This window comes from Saccopteryx leptura, chromosome 2 (genome assembly GCF_036850995.1).
Source record: "Saccopteryx leptura isolate mSacLep1 chromosome 2, mSacLep1_pri_phased_curated, whole genome shotgun sequence".
NCBI lineage: Eukaryota > Metazoa > Chordata > Mammalia > Chiroptera > Emballonuridae > Saccopteryx > Saccopteryx leptura.
Window position 1 is genome coordinate 144,909,297 of NC_089504.1, and position 16,754 is coordinate 144,926,050.

Sequence of the window (16,754 nt, forward strand, 5' to 3'; positions counted from 1 at the left end):
ACTGCACCACCACCTGGGCAGACTAAGGTATTTCTAATATATGTTATTTTATATTTCTTTGAACATCTCATTAGCACTTTGTGTGCAACACCTTTTATTCCCTGGGTAACTAGTTATAGACGTTTGGTTATAGGGAGAACTTGTTCTTATGAAGTTCTATTTAACCAATGAATGAGTTTACGAAGTCACATTTGTATTCTCTAGACAGCATTTACTAACTTAGTTTTCAAATTCATCACTCATTTTTAAGATTGCCATGTGCAATGTGCATGCTTTAATTCGGGGTCTTATCAGCTCTCACCTAGAACCCTGTTAAATGGCCCCCTATCTCCAATCTTCTAACCCAGTACATTCTGAAGATTCTAATATGCAAATAAAATCACATCTCTTGCTCAATTCCAAACCTTTCTAAGGATCTACAAGGCCTTCAGGAAAAAAAATATGTAGAACCACCACCACTTTGTCCCTACCTCCAACCCTGGTCTCCTACTTCCTTAACTTTCTAAAACCTACTACTACTCATCCTCAATAATTAGCTCAAGCCTCACACCCTCCATGAGCATTATTCAACTCCTTTACCCATCTCCCCATAAATACAACATTCATTTCTACCTAACTCAATATCCCCAAGCCACCTTGCAAATGACTTGATAGCACAGCATTAAAATTATTTACCTACCTATTTCCCTCACAAATCTGTAACCACCTTGGAGGTTAGTACTCTGTCCCACCGTTTATCTGACACCCAATAAGTACTCAGTAAATGTTAGATGCATGTACCCAAGAAGTAAGAGACAAAATGGAAAGAGAAAGGGAGGATATCACCACTTCTAACATAGAGATGGGGGGAGGGGGGAAGGTCACTACAGAAGGTTACATTCAAAGGATCAAAAAGACTTTACAATCCTTTTGTTCTCAACTTTTTAAATCTTTTTAGAAAGTTCACCTCATCCGTTATGCCAACCAAATTGGCAGACTTACCTTAATCATTCCTGATTACCTTAAGTTATTCCTGATGTCAGAAAATCACCTAGTTAACAAAGTCTCCTAATGATACTACTACAGATAGTGTGATTATCACTAAAGGTTGAAACCCACAAGAATGTATTCTAAGTAACTGAAGTAAGTCTTCCGAAAATCATTTTTTTCTTATTTTTTTTTTACATTTTTTTCTTTTTATTCATTTTTTAGAGAGGGGGGAGAGAGACAGAGAGAAGGGGGTAGGAGCAGGAAGCATCAACTCCCATACGTGCCTTGACCAGATAAGTGCAGGGTTTTGAACCGGTGACCTCTAGGTCGAAGCTTTATTCACTGCGCCACTACAGGCCAGGCCTGAAAATCATTTTAAATATAAGTTTACTTACCCGACACAGGCCTTGAACACAGATATCATTAGTTTCAGTTCCACAAGGGGTACCATCGGCAACCCTATCCTTTAATTGGTAGAAGTTAGTGGTTCCAGCAACCCGACAATAGAGTTTACAGCGATCTTTTATGGCGACTGTTAAGAAAAAGTAAAAATTTTGGTGTGCAATAATACAATTGTGTTCCTATGTCCCAAAAGGATTCACATAAAAAATATTCTAATTACTTACTCCCACTGTACTTTGGAAGCCATCGCACATTAGGGGAAAGACCATTGATGTTGAAATGTTTACCATCAAAATCAGAGCACTGCTTCTCACGAAAGTCTTGCTTGCCTTTTGGACATGAATCAGTATTACATGACCGAAATTTCATCCTGCGGCCCACACAGTACTTTCCTCCGTTTCTTGGCCTAGTCAAATTCATTACAGTTTAAAGCACATCAGTAAAATATTATTTCTGCCACATACTTCTAAAACTGTTCCATCCCTTTCCAGGATGTCCCACTAGCACTTTGTGTACAACAGAAGTATGTAACATGGTTTTAAAGCCATTCTATGGCTAATACACTAAAAATATCCATCTTAGTGGACACTGTGGCCTAGAGTGCAGAAGTTGTATCTTATGCATGACTTGATTAATTAACAAGGAGCTCACTATGATGGGAATTTGGTTTAAAATTTCAAAAAATGATTTGTTCATTTTTTGGAAAAAAAAAACATAGTGAGCCAAAAATGATTAAAAAAAGAAAGATAATGCCAGGTTAAATAAAAAAAAAATACATATGTATCTTTGTTATATAGTATATCCAATTTATCACTCAAGTCACAGAGTTTCATTGTATCAATCTATATCCATCCATCTCTACTTCAATTTATGCTGGAAAGTAAAAACTCTTTTCTCAGCATTGTTTAATATAAAAACTTCTAGCATAATTTATCTATTCTAAAATTGAAAGAAACTCAGATTTTATTCAGAATGTCACTTTCTGTATTAAAAATTTGTATTAATAGACTTTAAGAGAAAAGTATCATATTGCTTACCAATTTATATATTACATAACAACAGAAATATTATTTTTAAATCTTTATGGAATCTCTAAGTTCTTTTAAATAATGAGGAGGGGAGCTATGCTTCAGTATTTATTCAAGTTAAAGACATAGATGCATCTATAACACAAGAAGCAAAGAAAGAATATATGACTTGTCAAATTATACACAAAACAGTAAAAAATTGGTAATACAACTACATATTTTGTCCAGGAGAGCCAAAACATAGTTAAAAAGAGATAGTGGCTTTCAATAGAAATACAATAAATGTAAAAATTTTTTAAATGCCATTATATTTCTGTCATTATTTATAGATATTTCTCAAATTCATACTAAATCAGAAAAAAAATGGCTGTCTCAACTAAGATTCTAAAGATTATTTTTAGCTATTCAGGTACTATTCTTTCTTTAAGGTATGAATCTACCAAGATAGAAAGTAATATGGCTTAAAGTTCCAGAAGTTTTCTAAATCTCAGAAACTTACAGACTGACCTCCAGTTTAGAAGTGAATGAAACTGATGTTTAGTTTCTGGTGCCTTGAGATAATCTTAATTTACAGTGACATAAAAAAGACATACTCGGGGCGATTACAGAGCCTGGCTGTGCTTTTGATTCCACCTCCACATGTTCTTGAACAAGAACTGTAAGGTCCCCACGGTCCCCATTCACCATCTACAGGACGTGTTTCCATTTCTTTGTTTACACATAGCCCGTGGTGGCAATGCTATAAAAATAACACACAAAAAAGTGATTCATGTATATCTAATCAGAACACCATAATAACTATAATAGCAGCCTAAAGATCAGTAGAAGAAAAAAATGTATACAATCTAAAGCAAAGTGTTAATTCTGATATGATTACATTTAACACCATGTTATGAATATTTACTGAGTATCGACTGAATAAGAAGATCTATGGAATGCAAAAAGAATTAAAAATTTCCCTTGCCTTTGATATTTAGTATTCTTAGGGGAAGGAAGACCTACACAAATGGAAAAAACTTAGTAAAATAACAAATATTTTTAAAAAGGAGTCAATTATTAGATTAATGCATTATGTATCCAGGCTTTTTTTAATGCAGTTATCTATCATTCTCTCACTCTTTTAGCTAACTTTCTACTGTCCATCCAAAGTCTCAATGATCACTTTCTTACTTTCATCAAGAAAATGAAAACTTGCAGAAGAATCTGCCGGAATCCCCCATCACCCCTTCTACTCACCCATCAGCATCTGTGCCCAGTACTCACTCAGTCTTCCTATCTATTTGTAGACATAAAAAAAATCCAGGATCCTAGCCAAAGTCAATCCTTCCACCTATCACTTAATCTCAGCCTTTCTCACTGCTCAAAATATCACTCAACAGTTATCTCACCCCCCCCAACATCATCATTGTTCCACTGTCTACACCATGAAAATAATATGGTTCATGCACTGATGCCAATCTATGAACTAGTCACTGTCAATCTATGAAGAGATGAGCACAGAAATTGAGGGTACTTAGAAGCTTTTGTAAGACTTTTACAGAGAAATTTTGTTTATTAAAGTCATTAGTTTAAAAATTAGCTTACAGTTGTTTTATTTTTAATTTTATTTTTTATTATTAACATTAAGTTTATTATTTAAAACATTTCTTAAGTGTACAGTTCAGTGGTATTAAGTATATTCACATTGATGTACCACCATCTCTCCAAACTGAAATCTTCCATCTTCCCAAACTGAAACTATATATCCATTAAATAATAATTCCTTATTCTTCTCTCCTCCCAGCCCCTGACAACCACCATTCTATTTTGTTTCTAGGAATTTAACTACTCTAGATATCTCATATAACTGAACTTATGTTGTATTTGTCTTTATGATGGCTTATTTCATTTAGCATAATGTCTTCAAGGTTCACATACTTAGCATGCACCAGAATTTCCTTCTTTTAAAAAGGCTGAATCTGGGTGGTGGGCACTGAATGCAATATACAGAGGATGTATCACAGAATATTACACTTGAAACCTATATGATCTTATTAACCAAAGTTACCCCAATAAACTAAATTTTAAAAAGAGACTGAATCATATTTCATTCTGTGCCTATACCACATTTTGTTTATTCATTCATCTCTTGATAGACAGTTGGGTTCATTCACCTCTTGGCTACTGTAAGTAATGCTGCCATGAACATGAGTGTGCAATTATCTCTTCAAGACCATGTTCTCAATTCTTTTGGATATATAACCAGAAGTCGTATTGGGTCATAAAGTAATTCTATTTTTATTTTACTTTTTTGAGGAACTGCTATTCTTTATTCATTAAAAAAAATGGCTTACATTTTGAATGTCTTCTTTCATTTAATTTTCCTAGTCAAGTATATTTATAATTTTGGATAAAAAAAAAAGATCAAAAATATTTTTTTAAATGACTGGTCCTTCAGTAGAGAGGGTTTGAAAATACTCCACTAAAATATTATCATTAACATATACACATACTCGTTTCTTCCACCTTAACAACAACAACAACAAAAACAGTTTCTTAGCACTCACTTCCCTCACCAGCTACTGTGTCCTGTTTCTTCATGAAAAGGTTGTTTATGTTCATTGTCTAACACTCTCTATTTCCTCATAGCCCCACATTAGCCAAGCTTTTATACCCCAACCTCCATGAATCTACTCATGCGTAGATCTCTAATAGCCTTCACAATGTATTAACCAATGGCCAGTTCTCAGAATCTGTTTTCTTTGACTTAGCAGTATGCAACATACTAATTATTCTTCTTGAGATATTATTTTTCTCTTAGTGTCCAAGCCTCCACACTCTTGAATTTCTTTCTTCTTTAATGATTACATTTTCACAGTTTCTTCTGCTGTTTCTTCTTCTCTCTAACCTCTTAATCCTGGAAAGTCCCCAGGCTCAGATCCGACCCTTTATTCTTCTCTATCAATCACTCCCAGTCCAGATCTCTATTCTGAGCTCCAAACTATATATACAACTGTTTCCTCATCTTGACTTGACTGTCTAATAAGCATTTCAAATGTAGAAACCTCACATCGCACTCCTGCCCTGCCCCCTCAAAATCTCTTAAATTGATTTCAGTTGATCATATAGCAGGCCCTTAATAAATCCTATAGGCAAGTTTACTAACAAAAAAAGTGCTTTGTCCCCTCAATTGGAACAAATCATTTGATATAAGAAAGCCACATCAGGAGTGAACAAAAACAAAATCTCAGAATGTATTATGTGCATATAAATTTGGCTGGCATTTTCCAGAAATACTTTAATAATCCCTGCATACACTCTTGTGTGTCTGAGAGATCAGAACATGAAAAAAGATAAAATGTTACACTATTCACCATGTAGTAAAATCAACTCAGTATCCAATGGGTTCACCATGAGCATAAAAATGGATTTATTACCAATAGCATTTAACAGATCATATCACATGTAAAATAGTCACAAGATAAATAGCTTAAAGAGGAGTGTTAAGACAAAGTTAAAGGACATTTGTTCAAAATTTTCCTTGAATAAAAGGTCCATGTAATACTGAATAATGCTAATGTTAATGCAATATAGGCTCACTACTTTCAATTAATTTAAAAAAGAAAATTTATATCTATCCTGATCTATAAGTTGTTACTACAAACACCACCTATGCTTTCAATCTACATGGGCTTTAAAGTAGGTCTCAGTATCTCATCATATTTACCTTAATTTCAACAAAGCAATGCCTACCATACCACATCATTGACAAAATATTCAAATGTCTAATAAGCACATGAAAAGATTCTTAAGACTGGCAATATTCAGGGAAATGTAAATTGAAACCACAATGAGATTCCATTTTACACCCACTAATATAGCTAAAACTTTGTTAAAACACTCACAATATCAACAATTGGCAAGGAATGCAGGGCAACTGGAACTTTCAGACACGGTTTGGAGGAGTCTAAAATGGTACACATATTTTGGAAAATTGTTTGGCACTCTCTTATGAAGTTAAACAAACACCTACCCTATGACCCAGAAATTTTATTCTAGGTATTTACCCAAGAGAAATGCAAACATATGCCCATAAGAACATCTGTAGGAGGATGCTCATAGCAGCTTTACTCCAAACAGCCAAAGACTGGAAATGATCCAAATGTCCATCAACAGGGCACTGGATAAACAAATTATGGTACATTTGTACAGTCAAATTATACTACAACATAAAAAAATAAAGTACTGATGGATACAATAATATGGATGAAACTCAAAAACATTAAGTTGAACAGAAGCTTGACCCAATCCCCACACGCACACACAAAAAGGTATACTATATAGTTCCATTTATATTAAATCAAGAACAGACTAATCTGTGGAGATGGAAACATGAACAGGAGCTGTCTCTGGAGAGAAGGAGAATTTTCTACAGTTAAAACTGAACTTTCTTAATAGGAATGTTGGCTATGTGTACATCTATATTTCATAAAACCTATCAAAATATACACTTAAGATATGTGCATTTATATCTCAATTTTTAAAAAAATGTTTATGTCCGAACTGGACTTAGATTGTGCAACAAATTAGTTATCCAAAGTATATCTCTTGATATTTATAAATATATCAATTACTATTTTAGCCACATAATCAAGCCATGGATATAGCAGCTTTAAAATTTTTTAAGGTGCCTGACCTGTGGTGGCACAGTAGATAAAAGCATCGACCTGGAACACTGAGGTCACTGGTTCAAAACCCTGCACTTTTCTGGTCAAGGTAAATATGAGAGTTGATATTCCAGCTCCTCCCCCCTTTCTCTCTCTCTCTCTCTCTAAAAAATGAATTAAAAAAATAAAAATTAAAAAGATTTTAAGACACTAAAGCCCAATCCTAGACTTGAATCAGGTGAACATCTTAAAGCAAGTCTTCTTTCTAATATCAACAGTCCAGTATTCATACTTCTGAGAGGTCTTTTTCCCTGCTCACCCTCAGACAATCAGGAACTCTCACAAACGCCACCCCTTCACCTTCCAAAAAGCTAAGTATGAGTACTAGTCACAAGAAGAGAAAAAATAGTCTGTTTAATAATTCTTACTTGTCAAAATAGAAATTTTAGATCATGTTCAAATTTTTATATTCAGTTCCAGCTTAAATCTATGAACTGAAGAATTCCACCGGAATTTTGAACCTAAAATATTTTGAGTGTAAAACCATTTCAATGAGTGCTTCAGCTACTGCAAAAATTGCTGAAGTTCCAAAAAAAACTTTCATAATTCCTTTGTGATGTGAGTGATACTCACGGAAAACATGCCTTTCGATGGAAAAGTGATACAAGAAAAGGGCAGTGGCTGGTACAAACATGTCAACGAAGCAACTGGTGGTAAAGATACAAGTTCAACCAGTACACTGAATTTAATTTTAAATTTTTACTTTTGTCTACTATGAGTTTAGGCAGCATTAGCCAACCCATCGCCAAGAAGTGTTCCTTTTGCACTGGGTAGCTCAGAGGAAACCAACAGACTAAAACTTACTCAGTACAGACAATACTCACTAAACTAAGGCCAGTATAGCGTGACTTCATGCTGGAGCTCCAAGTACAATCTGATCTCATCTTCACATACAACACGTTTTATTTTCATGGTGAGCCCTATCTCTCGACATCATGTTGGCAGATTTACGTAAATTCATGACTGATGTTAGAATGGTGAAGATGTAGTACGGTAGGCAGTTTATTGTAGGGATATATTTTAATATGTTTAGAACTAATAAGATCCCAAGGAGATACTTAAAACTCTCAGCTATACTTAACTGAATTTTATAAGAGAAAATGTATGAAATAGTACCATCCTTGAATTTGGGGATTTCCTAAAATATCAAGACCTTTATGTCTATATTCATTTTTAATAACAAAACTATAATATACTTAGATAACTATGTACAAGGAATGAGAACCATATGTAACTTTAATATTTATCTGCTAGGTTTTGAAAAAATGGTGAAATTATACTTTTTAATCTGCTAAACACTATCCTACAACAAAAATACTGGCAGTAATATTAATACAACTAGCAGAACAAAAGTTGACAGCAAATGACGAAGAGTGCTGAAAGGCAGAGAAATCACATCCTTGGATAATCTCTTGATACAAGACTCACCCTTGGAGAAAACCTACCATCCCAGGACCACAGTTGGTTCCGTCTGCCAGTGGCATGTGTTGAGTACGACAGCCCTTGTGAACCCCTTCTGCACTTGTGCACCAGAGACGCCTGCATTGTTTCTGCAGAGTAACCAGAGGCAGGCAAGCAAGAGTAAAAAGAATGCCACAACCACAGGGGCAATTCAACAGAATGCCTCAGTTCATAAACTGATCTTATGTAGTTCTTGGTTTCATGGCCAGAGTTGGAAATGACCAGCAAAATAGCTTTACTAAGTGAGGCCTAGCCATTGATTTTCTTCTAAATATATAAAATGACAGCATTTAGTTGGGTTTTTTTTTAACTTTTAGGTTTTCATCATACATTGAACAACAGGAAAGATGAATGGGAATGGAAATATTCAAAATTATGTGAGACATTTTTCTCTCTTTGCAAGAGATTTTTCTAAAAGACTTTTTGTTGTTAAATGTTATTCACAAGGAGTTTCCAAAAGCCCCGCTTTGATCCAATGGTGGAATGTATGAATAATGTGCATAGAAATACTGTGTAATGTATACTGGTTTCCTATTTTGTGAATATAATGCAGACTTTCAACTTTTCAACAAAGGGTTCTGAAGTTTTCACAAGAAACAAAAATCCATGGAGGTTCACAGGAGCTATACCCAAGATAATTCTTTTTCCGAATTTAAATCCAAAGTTTATTTAGTGTCCAAATCGGGTAGGAAGAAGAAATGTATCTTTTATGTAAAAAATTAAGGTAAATCATCCCCCCTCAAAAGTGGACGTTTAAAGCCTTATTAAAACTCGAAACTATACATTTAAGATTTTAGGAATCACGTGAACTATGTGGAGTTATCTGTACATGTCCCTGCACTCACTGTTAGGTAACTTTCATCCGTTCATTCAACATTCAGTAAGCATTTATCCTATGGCACCTAGTAGGTGGCAGACCCTTAACTGAACACTGGAGATATGTATATCTTCATTTACTGAATAAATAAGGTCACATTTCTGGTCCAATAATTCTCACAACCTACTACTGTATCTATCCTATGGAAAATCCTTAAAATAACTGATAAAAAGTTCAGTGAAAACTAAATAGGCACCTAATTTCATTCCTTTTGATTCAAATCTATATAAATTAAAATATAATCTATTATATTCCTGGGTCATTTAATACAACTCATTATCAAAATATAAAAAGACTCACATAATTTTCATCCCTATCCCCCAAATAATATCATTTGAAAGTAAACATTTAAATCCCTTTAATTTTCAAAACCTCTCTGTGGATTTATTTCTAAATGGAAATGCCTTATAGGATTATGAGGGTCAACAAAGATAATTTTTAAGTACCTAACATAGTGCCTGGCATGAGCACTCAATTAATTTTCATTTCCCTCTTTTTATAACCTCTTTCTGACAAAACATCAAATTTTTCTAATACTTAAAAACTTTTTTTTTTTTGCATTTTTCCGAAGCTGGAAACAGGGAGGCAGTCAGACAGACTCCCGCATGCGCCCGACTGGGATCCACCCGGCATGCCCACCAGGGGGCAATGCTCTGCCCATCTGGGGCGTCGCTCTGTTGCATCCAGAGCCATTCTAGCGCCTGAGGCAGAGGCCACAGAGCCGTCCTCAGCGCCCGGGCCATCTTTGCTCCAACGGAGCCTTGGCTGCGGGAGGGGAAGAGAGAGACAGAGAGGAAGGAGAGGAGGAGGGGTGGAGAAGCAGATGGGCGCTTCTACTGTGTGCCCTGGCCGGGAATCGAACTGGGGACTCCTGCATGCCAGGCCGACGCTCTACCACTGAGCCAACTGGCCAGGGCTAACACTTAAAAACTTTTAAGATACATTCAGTTCACCTTCTGTTCAAGAGAATATATATAACTTCATAGTAGTTTTCAAACAAAAGGAAAAAAATCTTTCTTACCAAATAAGGACACACTTGTGATCCAGGACCAAACATAAGTTCACACTGCTTGTTTACATCATACATTAATCCAGGAAGTTGTGAAGACAGGTCATATATTCTTCCATTTGGTTTGTCAAGGAGGCAGTCCCCATGACCAGTACTGTACCAGTAACAGAAATAAAATATTGTGAATATATAAATATATGTCAGTATAAGATTCTTTTTTAAAAACTTTTATTTATTGATTTTAGTGAGGGAGAGAGAGAATGGAAGGGGGAGAGAGAGAGAAGGGAAGAGAGAGAAGGGAAGAGAGGGAGGGTGAGAGGGAAAAGGAAATGGGGAGAGGAAGGGGGGAGAGAGAGAGAAAGAAACATTTATCTGTTTCTGTATGTGCTCTGACCAGGGATCAAATCTGCAAGCTCTGTGCCTCAGGACAATGCTCTAACCCAGGGGTAGGGAACCTTTTTGGCTGAGAGAGCCATGAACACCACATATTTTAAAATGTAATTCCGTGAGAGCCATACAACGACCCGTGTACGTTACACATTATCCAATAAAAATTTGGTGATGTCCCGGAGGACAGCTGTGATTGGCTCCAGCCACCCGCAACCATGAACATGAGCAGAAGGAAATGAATAGATTGTAATACATGAGAATGTTTTATATTTTTAATGTTATTATTTTTTTATTAAAGATTTGTCTGCGAGCCAGATGCAGCCATCAAAAGAGCCACATCTGGCTCACGAGCCATAGGTTCCCGACCCCTGCTCTGAGTTATCTGACCAGGGCCGTATAAAATTCTTTAACACATTTTCTGTAGTTCTGTACTTCCAAAGAGAATGTCAGTATTTTTTTTCATAATTTAAAACCTAGTTCAAATCAAAGTCAGTAAGAAATCTTCACAGTTTGCAAAGAACTTCTGATGTGTTCATCCCCATTTGAGACCCACTAGTTCCATGAGGTAAAATTTTTAAAAAAGAACAATGACAAATCTAATAGAATATTATTTATGAAACAAACACTCATATGCTGATCACATTATACTTTTGATCTATCTTGTTATCCAATAATAATGCCCTTATATCTAATGTCCAAAAGAAGTCAAAATGCAAAAATAAAAACAAGTTTGCAAATCATTTGAGAAGATACATTTTGGTTTTAAACAACAACAAAAAAAAGGAGTTTCAAAAAGTATTGTGCTATTTCCACACCTCAAAGAGGTTTTCATAAGAAAGGAGTTTAACACAGAGTCAGGAGTGGCTGTGTGGGGAGTTTGCATTTTGGTCTCGCCACTTCCCAGGATGTGGGGCTGTGGACAAGTCATTTAATCCCCCTGAGCCCTAAATCTGGAAGTTAAGAGTGATAATATAGACCTTGTAAATTGTTATTAGAGTACATAACATACTGAAAGGACTTAGAAAAGTGGTAAATGGCAAGGGAATAGTAAATCTGAACTGCAACCCCTCAAAAAACAACCATTTGTCCAGTATATGTAAGCTTACATTTAAACAATGAAAAACAAGTAAACAGAGGTTGAATCACTTTACACACATTTCAAATTTTATAGTCTAATAAAGGACAATTTAACTAAAGTAATATAAAATCAGACTTACTCTAGGAATTCAGTGATATATTTCTGACTACATTTTGACCAGGTCCAAGGACTTGTATGGTAATTTAAAGTTGGAGCCATCACATGATATTGATGTTTAATTCCAGTTTCCTTACATTTAAAACTATCATCATGTGGAACATTAAATCTAAAAATAAAAGAAAAAGACACTTTAAAAAGAATACTAAAATAAGTATATGGCAGTAGTAACAAATCTCTTATATTTGTATTGTATTATAACGTAAAATGCAGATAAGTCTGGTTATATCAAAATTTGTGCTCTTGATCTCTCCAAAAAAGCCTTATAAAACTAGGTTACCTTCATGTTAAGTAGCACAGACTCTCTGAGAAACACTAGATTATAACTTTCATCAGCAGCAGTCTGTTAATATGGTATCTGAATCCAAACAATCTAAATATTTGGATTTTGGCTCACCTCATTACAATATGGACAAAGCATTCACACAGAAGTACAGGCAGTTTTCAACATGCATATATTAGATGTGTGGAAAGATTAGGTAAAGGCAATACCACACTACATTCCAGACCACTGATTATTGGTATAATATCAAAAGGACTTCTTTAATCACTAATCATATCATTCTATTATATCCACCTATTTTATATGAAACAGCCTAACAGCCTAAGTTTCTAGTCTATAATCAAAATGGGATGGTCAATAGACTGCAATAATTAAAAAACAATCTTATAGGCAACCAAATCTTCACAACAAGAGCAATATTAAAAAATTAGCTGGTCAGCAACAGATCCTATTCATTCTTTTGAGGACCCAAGTACAACCCCACAGTTAAGAGGAACATTAAAACTACTTTGCAGAATGAAATCTGTACTTAAATCAGTCTTTTGGTTAAACTACTTACCCATATACTAAAGACACCTAAAAAGTTTCTCAGGAAAAAAAAAATGTCTAAGATGGTACTTTCTGCAAGAACAGTATTCTAATCTAAACAGCAAATAGTGCTTTTGCAATGCATCTATGGCCCTCAGTTATGCCCCTGATCCTATCCGCACTCCAAAAAACAACTTAAAATGCTGAATAAGCATCTTGCTGGTACTCACATGAGATACAACCATCCAAAAAGTGAAGTGAAGAGAAGAGGCACTAGTTTAATAAAAATGATCTCCACTTGGAATTGTTCTAGATGAATACTCTAATTATATCAAGGCATGACCAGGAAAAGAAAATGTAGGCAACTCAAGCCTCAACTCTTTAAAAGCCATGAACCAAGAAAATCCAGGTATTGGGGTTGGTGGGTGGAGGAGGGTGAACATTGGAATCATTTTTCATAGGAGAGTTGTATAGGGGTTTCTGACTTTTCAAGGGAGAGCCAAACATATTATTGAAAATCATGGCCTCCATTCTTACAGCACAGAAACCCAGTAGAATTTTTAATAATGTAGCAACAAACAGGAAAACCCCAATTTTTTACAAAAAAAAAGAAGAAAGAAACAAACAAAAAAAAAACTATGGATTTGGGAAAAAAACTTTTTGAAAAATCCTTTAATTATTAAGAAATTCCCACATACCACATTCTCTGCTGGGACTCTGAGCTATAAGAGCAAGAAATGAGTTGGTATTACAAATATTTTTTGGGAACTGCCCATAAATAGAAGCCCCTGTAGGCCCTCCCATAAGATGGTAGAGGACAGTACCTGATCATGTATAGTATAACAAGGGATGGAGACCAGAAGTGCTTGTCATGTAATCCAAAAGAGTAAATGAAATAAAAGAGTTCCCCAGTTCTAGTTCTTTGCTTAGTCTGTTAATATGTGCAGCCTGTCTGACCTAACATAGATCACACACAAAAGCCAGAGTTAGCATTTCAGGGATAAAAACTACACTGAAAATATTTTTAAAGACATGAAGGTGCTAATTATTCAGTTGAAGATGGAATTTGAGGCATGCTAAACAGAATGAATAGAAGGCATATCACTGAGGTAACAGCGGTACTTACACATGTCCAAGCTCATGGGCTATGGTGAAGGCCGCACTGAGTCCATTTTCTTCACTAATAGAGCAGCTTCGTAAAGGATCACACAGGGTACCTAATTCTGCTAAACCTGAAAATTTTCATATTTGTATTTCATCAAAATGGGGAATGCCAAATCATAAAGTAAGAACTAAATTTTAAACCATCTACCATTCACATGACTGCTTAGAAATGAATACTAACCGGGTTAGCTGTTAACAGCACATAAACATTTAATAAGGTAAAGAAAAAAAAGCAGTAATTAATCTACAGTTGAAGTCTTTCCAACAAATTCTTGCATTTCTTTTTTTTTTTTTTTTCTTTTCCATTTTTCTGAAGCTGGAAACAGGGAGAGACAGTCAGACAGACTCCCGCATGCGCCCGACCGGGATCCACCCGGCAGGCCCACCAGGGGCGACGCTCTGCCCACCAGGGGGCCCCGGGCCCCACCAGGGGGCGATGCTCTGCCCATCTGGGGCGTCGCCATGTTGCGACCAGAGCCACTCTAGCACCTGAGGCAGAGGCCACAGAGCCATCCCCAGCGCCCGGGCCATCCTTGCTCCAATGGAGCCTTGGCTGCGGGAGGGGAAGAGAGAGACAGAGAGGAAAGCGCGGCGGAGGGGTGGAGAAGCAAATGGGCGCTTCTCCTGTGTGCCCTGGCCGGGAATCAAACCCGGGTCCTCCGCACGCTAGGCCGACGCTCTACCGCTGAGCCAACCGGCCAGGGCTGCATTTCTTTACTAAAGAAAATAACCCAAGAATGTGGGGTGAGCAAACAATTTTTATAAAACAGGAAAAGAAAAATAATATTTGTTTGGAGGAAGGATAAAATTTTAGACCACATTAGTGTAGAGTGTAAGAAAGGTAATAAATGAAATTGGTAATAGAAAAACTAATAAAGATACAGCATGGGATGCTATAATCTATTAATTTTAATTTTTCTTAAGTTTTCAGGTGGCATATAATTATTCCGTCTTCATACTAAATAAATAAATACAGGCTGGGGCAAAAGTAGGTTTATGTTGTTCATATGGAAAATACAATACAAGAAAAACTGTTTTATGTACTCATAACTATAAACCTACTTTTGCCCCACCCTATATGCTTAGAATGGCTCCTGGCATTTAATATATGTTAAATAAAGTATAATTATGGCAAGAATTATTGCAAGCACTTAATTTTGTTACTGTTTCAGCAATGGAATATGTATCATATGTTAACACATATAAAGAATACTGTGCAACTTGAATGTGCTGCTGAAATGTAAAGATAGTATGAACCAGCTGAACGCCAAAAACAATAATTATAGTTAATAGAGTCCTTTCAAAATAAACTAGAATAAGAAATCCAAAATAAGAGTTCATTACAATTCATATTCCATCAACCAAATTTCATTTCATTTATTTACTTTTTAATTTAACATAATACCATAGCTTTTACTATTACTATCCTTCAATATTTGCTTGTAAATTTAACTGGTTTCCAACAATGATTCCTTTTATTAAAAAATTTTCATATATAACAAATTTCTTACTGTGAAGTTTTTGCATTTAGAAATGTCTTAATATAGGTAGGTTTGTATTATCTACTGTGTTTTAGCTCTCTACTTCTATAAATTCTTTCATTCATAAAAGCTAAAACAGACATTGCCCTAGCATTTAAGGTAAATAGTAGCAGAGTGGTTTTGTAGTGCTTTAAAAGAAAGAGAAGTTAAACTAAGGAATCTAAAAACGCTGGAATAATTCTGACTAGTAAATTTATTTCCCAATACTTTAGCATACAGGAAAGATTTACTCTCTTTCTGACCCCATGACCAAAAAATACTTACTTGGGTATAGTCCTCCCTCCCCCACAAAGAATCTTATCTTAGTTAGGATCAAGACTAAAAGCAAAGAAGAAAAGAAAAAAGAAAAATTCTTTAACAGTCCTCTGTCCCAAGTATGAGAGAATTACTGTTGTCTGTATGATTATAAAATTCATATTATATGTGATATTCTTTAGTCAGTTTTAGTCAATATATTTTTTCATGATTATTTTGCTAGCCTCCATGCCTTCATTAGTACTTTTAATCTGTCAAGTGGCTCAAATTCGAATATATTTATTTTCAAGGACATGGAGATATTTGTAACATGACCACCATTACCACCCACACTTTGTTTCTTGCTTAGGGATACATTCTAACCTGACCATTTTATTTACATAACAAATCTGTGAAAATATGTACTGCAAGTGGATAAAGACTAAGCTAAAATATGCCCATATTCAGGCAAGATCAACAAAGATTGAAGTGAATGTGTAGTATTATGATACTAAGCAGCTTGTTGATGGTTTGTGCCTCGGTTCCCTCAAGCTGGTTTTGGGTTCTCTAAAAGCAAAGATAGAATAAAGTAGCAAGGGCCCAAATTTAGAACAAGTTTCCTTGTTTCCAAGTGCAAGAAGCCGCACAGAGTCATCTAATCTAGCCATCTTGAAGAAGAGAAGTAATTTTCAACCTACAGTGTGTCTGTAAAGTCATGGTGCACTTTTGACCGGTCGCAGGAAAGCAACAAAACACAATAGAAATGTGAAATCTACTCCAAATAAAAGGAAAACTCTCCCAGTTTCATACCTATTCAGTGCAGTTCGATGTGGGCTCACACACAGATTTTTTAGGGCTCCTTAGGTAGCTATCCCATATAGCCTCTACAGACTCGTCACTGACTGAT

The 16,754-nt window shown here is 35.5% G+C and overlaps 1 protein-coding gene across 1 annotated transcript in view; it reads right to left on the bottom strand.

Annotated features, from left to right (window-relative positions):
- Positions 1-16,754, bottom strand: part of ADAMTS20 (ADAM metallopeptidase with thrombospondin type 1 motif 20) — a 202,543-nt gene that overhangs the window by 104,136 nt on the left and 81,653 nt on the right. Inside the window, exons 8-14 of the mRNA XM_066365793.1 lie at positions 14,035-14,140; positions 12,060-12,206; positions 10,465-10,606; positions 8,551-8,655; positions 2,993-3,138; positions 1,596-1,777; positions 1,365-1,501 (exon numbers count right to left, since the gene is read on the bottom strand). Coding sequence (XP_066221890.1) covers positions 1,365-1,501; positions 1,596-1,777; positions 2,993-3,138; positions 8,551-8,655; positions 10,465-10,606; positions 12,060-12,206; positions 14,035-14,140 — 965 coding nt within the window. The remainder of the gene's footprint in view (positions 1-1,364; positions 1,502-1,595; positions 1,778-2,992; positions 3,139-8,550; positions 8,656-10,464; positions 10,607-12,059; positions 12,207-14,034; positions 14,141-16,754) is intronic.